Raw genomic sequence first — 5,677 nt, forward strand, 5'->3', positions numbered from 1 at the left:
GGGAGAAATGAGCTTCCCCTGCCCAGGCCTGACACCTCTGGCAGCGTCAGGCATGGGCATGGGGCAGCTCCTGTGATTGGAGAGTGATGGGGGTCAACGCCTGAGGGCTCCCAGTATGTGAGAGGGGCAGGCTGGGCTGAGGGACACCCAACCCCACAGTGCACGAATTTCGTGCACCGGGCCTCTAGTATATAATAAAAGCCTAAGCCCTAACTGGTTTGGCTCAGTGGATAGAGTGTTGGTTTGTGGACTGAAGGGTCCCCGGTTGGATTCCGGTCAAGGGCATGTACCTTGCTTGCGGGCACATCCCCAGTAGGGGGCATGCAGGAGGCAGCTGATCGATGTTTCTAACTCTCTATCCTTCTCCCTTCCTCTCTGTAAAAAATTAAAGTATATTAAAAAATTAAAAAATAAAAGCCTAAGCGTCCATTACAGCGGAACGACCAGAACGACTGGTTGCTATGATGCACACTGACCACCAGGGGGCAGACACTCAATGCAGGAGCTGCCCCCTGGTGGTCAGTCCGAGCACCACTCAGCCAGAGCCAGGCTCATGGCTGGTGAGTGCAGCAGCAGTGGTGGGAACCTCTCCTGCCTCCGCGGCAGCGCTAAGGAGCAGTAAGGAGCGAGGGGTCCCGGACTGCAAGAGGATGCAGGCTGGGTTGAGGGGATCTTCCCTCCGCCCCCTTCTCCAGTTCACAAATTTCATGCACCGGGCCTCTAGTGTACATATAAAATGAATGGGTTTATTTTCCTAAGTGTTTTATTTGGGTTTTAAAACAATTATTACATGAAAAAATAAATTAGCTCTTAAGGGTATTGTTAAGAAGTTGTATGCTTTCGATTCTCAATAATTATTTTGAATAAGACATAAGCCGTCTTTTATGGCATTACATTTCACCACTATTGGTTTCTAGGGATGAAAAGAGATTTTGTGTGTTGTAATTCCATTAGTGCCAGCCACTTTTGTTATAAAGTGGCACTAAGCCTAAAAACACATTACAATTCTAACACATCACATGTGATTTCTCTTTTAGGTTTTGGCTTGGTTTGAAGAAGGTGAAGAAACAGTTACAGCCTTTGTAGAACCCTTTGTAATTTTACTTATATTAGTAGCCAATGCCATTGTGGGTGTCTGGCAGGTAAGCACAAAATCCTCCACTACTAAGTTTTAGTAATTTCTGTTACTTAAACTCCATTAATCTTTCTGTTACCTGTTTTTTCCTGATGTGTTGACTAAAAATACTTCCGAAATGTCTACATGTGTTTTCATTTGTTCATTAGTTTATTTAATGGCAAAATTTTAGATCTCTCACGCATATATACTTTGCTCATGCCTATATGAATTGTTCATTCTTCATGATAGCATAGAGTTAAGAACAATGGATGAGAGAAGCTACTTACAGAGAGGAAGGGAGAGGGAAAGATAGTTAGAAACATTGATCGGCTGCCTCCTGCACATCCCCTTTTGGGGATGTGCCCACAGCCAAGGTACATGCCCTTGACCGGAATCGAACCTGGGACCCTTCAGTCCGCAAGCTCTGAGCTAGACTGGCTAGGGAAAATTGTTTAAATCTTAAGTTGTTTTTCTTTCAGAGCATATTCCTGGCTGTTTTCAGCCAGTCACCCGAGCCTTTCATAGAGAATGGAAGCTAATTTTATTTCAGAAACAAAATGGGATTTCTTTCCCCCATCCCTCCACCCTCCCAACTCACATAAGTGTTGTTCTGCACATACCTAGTTTGAGGACTTTAACTTTTCTAGGACTATTTGCTGATCTGTTTGATAGTTTATATATATATATATATTTTTTTTTTTAAGACTCTGAAACTAATATTTCAAATTTATTTTAAGTATTGCTCTTTTAAGTTTTTGATGGATATAGTCATCCCTTTGAGGACTAAATAAAATAGTGCATCAGTTATTAAAGTGTAAACTTCTGCCCTAGCTGGTTTGGCTCAGTGGATAGAGCATAGGCCTGCAGACTGAAGGGTACCAGGCTCGATTCTGGCCAAGGGCATGTACCTCGGTTGCAGGCTTGATCCCCAGCCCTGGGTGCATGCAGGAGGCAACCAAATTGATGTGTCTCTCTCACCGATGTTTCAGTTTGTCTGCCTCTCTCCCACTCTGTCTAAAAATCAACAACAAAAAAGGGTAAACTTCTGATTTGTGTTAATAAACACAAATGATCTTTATGTGTTGGGCTCATATAGAAAGATGGCCTACTTAGAAAATTTTAATTGTACTATATTCCTTACTTTGATCCCCCCAAAAAAACATTGTTTATATCTAAGTACAAATGATCCTCTTGTGAATAATTTAGGCAAAAGAAACAATACACAGCATTAGATGGTCTTTCTCAAGCTAGTAGTATGTATTTTTAGTATGGTAGATACTTTATGTACATTTCCATTTCATCCTTACAGTGATCTTGTAAGGCAGATGATACTCCCATTTGACAGATGTACCATTGAAGCTCATAGTGATTAAGTGACTTAACAAAGGCCATATAGGTAGCACAGTAGGTCCTTGGGCTACATCGGAGATCCATTCCTACAGTGCGATGTAACTCGATTTTTGCCGTAAATCGGAACCCACCTACATAAGCACCTACGTCACTCACATGGAGCACACATACAGCAGTAATGAAGTGAAACAGTAAAAAATTTAAAAGAAAGATAACAATTCCTGACCTTTACTTGTGGTAAATAATAAAAAACGTAAAGCACATATGTACATACGTTGAAATGATGGAACTTATTTTTTTATAAATAAGTGGGAGATGGCAACGTAACCATGAAACGACATACATTGAGTCCGACATAACCCAAGGTACATAGAGTATCTGAAATTTGAATCTGAGCACACGCTGATACGAATTCCAAAGTAAAATTTTATAGCAGTTTAAAAAAAGACTAACATTCTTATATCTTAATCACATTTGCATAGTATACAGAATGATATAGGCCAGTGATGGCGAACCTATGACACGCGTGTCAGAGGTGACATGCGAACTCATTTTTTGGTTGATTTTTCTTCGTTAAATGGCATTTAAATATATAAAATATCAAAAATATAAGTCTTTGTTTTACTATGGTTGCAAATATCAAAAAATTTCTATATGTGACATGGCACCAGAGTTAAGTTAGGGTTATTCAAAATGCTGACACGAGCTCAAAAGGTTCGCCATCACTGGTATAGGCAATACTTGAGGGCTCTTACTTACCTTCTGGAAGTAAGGAAAGTTATAATTGCAGATATAATCCTTTATAATATCCTATATAATAAAGAGCTAATATGTTAATTAGACCAGAAGGCGGAATGACCAGTGGGTGGGGGGCGGGGCCAAAGGGCCCCAAGGCAGCTGGGGCTGCGAGGGCTGAGCCCCTTGCACGCATTTCATGCATCAGGCCTCTAGTTATATATAGTTCTGTATTTTATCAGAGATGCATACATCAAAAAGTAAGACACATTAGCTTTCAGTGTTGTGTCATCTAAATTCTTAGGTTTAAGGATTTTCACAATAGAACATAATTCTTACAGTAAGGTAAAAAATAAGATCGCATGGGATTGAGCATAAATTCTATCCAAGTAAAGGTTAAATTGAAGAACTTGAAGTTGGAGAACCAAAATGTGAGAGAAAAGAAAAGAATCCTCTCCTTTGTCCATCCAACAACCTCAACTGGGCGTGCACTTTATCAGCTTGCTCCTTAACTTTGAGTTACTTATTCTCCAAAAGGAGAGAAGACAAATTTGGCACACAATGTTTTCTCTTTTATTTTATTTTTTTGCCCCTTAAAGGAACTTTCCTATAGTTTCCCCTCACACACATACACACACGACTCCTTTTGATTCTACATCTTTCATCTTGAAATTAGGAAAGAAAAACTGTGACTAAGTCTTGATATGTTCATAAATAATATGGTAAATATGGTATATAACTGGCAGTGCTATAATGAAATCCCAACCATTTATTGGCTTTTGCCACTGGAGAGAGATTTCTTAGAATATGTGAGGCATAACAATTTTATTAATTTACCACCTGTGGAATTTATTATGTGCCAAATCACAGGCTAAGTCAAGGGTGGGCAACCTTTTTGTGAGTGCGTGCCAAAACCAGCAAAATCTGACTCAAAATTCTGCATGTCAACCCTAATTTTTTGAGAACATGTTACGCCTACTTGATATCTCTTAAGGTGTACGTACATGAAGAACCTTGAAGAAATAATAAAATTCATTCGAGCGACAAAAACACAGTATATGATGATGAAAAATACATTTATTTTTTAATGTATACATGTACACTGATAGTCTGACAGAAGACTTTATGACTCCGTTTGATATTATCAGTGGGACTTTTGCTGCTGCATCACTGATGACAGATTTTACATCAGGTTTATATTTTGTGACCTTCAGAGAGATGCACAAGCTACTACTTTCATCCGTCAGGCTACTCCTATTACAAGATTTAACAAAATTCATCACTGAGAACAAAGATTCGCAAGCATATGTGGATGAAACCAAAACACTGGTCGGATCTAGGAAGGCAGGGAGAGTTAAGGCAGAGGCATAGAAATTGCTCTTCCCCTCGTCAATCCATGTCTACGGTCTTCAAGATAACTTGTTATGTAAAATTATTTATCTAAGATGCATCTACACTGAATTTATCTGAAAAATAAAAAAATCAATATTAAGAAAAAAATTGTAAATGGAAGATCATAAGAGAGGGTTTCGCGGGCCAGCAAAAGTTACTGGCGTGCCATGTTTGGCACGCGTGCCAGGGGTCGCCCACTCCTGGTCTAAGCATTCTACATATAGCTTGTAAATCCACACAACCCTTAAAGTAGGCACAGTAAGTGTCCGACTTTGAAGGCAGTAAAACTGTGTTGTGTAAATTACCCACAATCGTGTAGCTCAAGCATGTCAAACTCGCGGCTGGCAGGCGCATGCCTTGTTTAAATAAAAGGCTATACAGGCATGGCTGCGAGTTTGATATGCATGTAGCTGTTAAGTGGAAAAGTCTGGATTGAACCTAGGCAGTCAAACCCCAGATCATCACCTTTCATGTGAGACAGGGTTGATTTAAATGGTATAGGTGTGTGTGGCTAGAGGTGAGGTCTGTGTCTCAGCTGTGCTTAGGAACAGCAGAATCATTTTCCACATTATGATTTTATTCCCTTACCTTTAGGGGCTTATTTTTTCATCTTTTTAAAATATATATTTTTATTGATCTCAGGAAAGGACAGGGAGAGAAAAACATCATTGATGAAAGAGAATCATTGATCGGCTACCTCCTGTCCGCCCAACTCTGGGATTCGAGTTCACAACCTTACTGATGGGGAATCAAACTGTGACTTCCTGGTTCATAGGGTGACTCTCAATCATTGAGCCATGCCCACTAGGCTCATCTTTAATACAAACTCATAAGAGCCTAGCATTTGTCACCTAAAATGTGAATTGTTAACTACAACTGTCATTAATGTACTTCTCTTGTGTCTTTTAAGTTTAGAACTCTATAAAATTTGATTCTATGGGTTAGAAATACTTGCAGTGGTAGGCATGTATTTACTACTTTTATCTTGTTTTCTCTTTTACAGGAAAGAAATGCAGAAAATGCCATTGAAGCCCTTAAGGAGTATGAGCCTGAAATGGGTAAAGTGTATAGACAGGACAGAAA

At 39.6% G+C, this 5,677-nt stretch overlaps 1 protein-coding gene across 1 annotated transcript in view; it reads left to right on the top strand.

Annotated features, from left to right (window-relative positions):
* ATP2A2 (ATPase, Ca++ transporting, cardiac muscle, slow twitch 2) overlaps nucleotides 1-5,677 on the top strand; it is a 55,598-nt gene that overhangs the window by 9,595 nt on the left and 40,326 nt on the right. Inside the window, exons 3-4 of the mRNA XM_006768906.2 lie at nucleotides 1,038-1,142; nucleotides 5,598-5,675. Of these exons, the coding sequence (XP_006768969.1) occupies nucleotides 1,038-1,142; nucleotides 5,598-5,675 (183 nt within the window). The remainder of the gene's footprint in view (nucleotides 1-1,037; nucleotides 1,143-5,597; nucleotides 5,676-5,677) is intronic.

This window comes from Myotis davidii, unplaced genomic scaffold, assembly GCF_000327345.1.
Source record: "Myotis davidii unplaced genomic scaffold, ASM32734v1 scaffold223, whole genome shotgun sequence".
NCBI lineage: Eukaryota > Metazoa > Chordata > Mammalia > Chiroptera > Vespertilionidae > Myotis > Myotis davidii.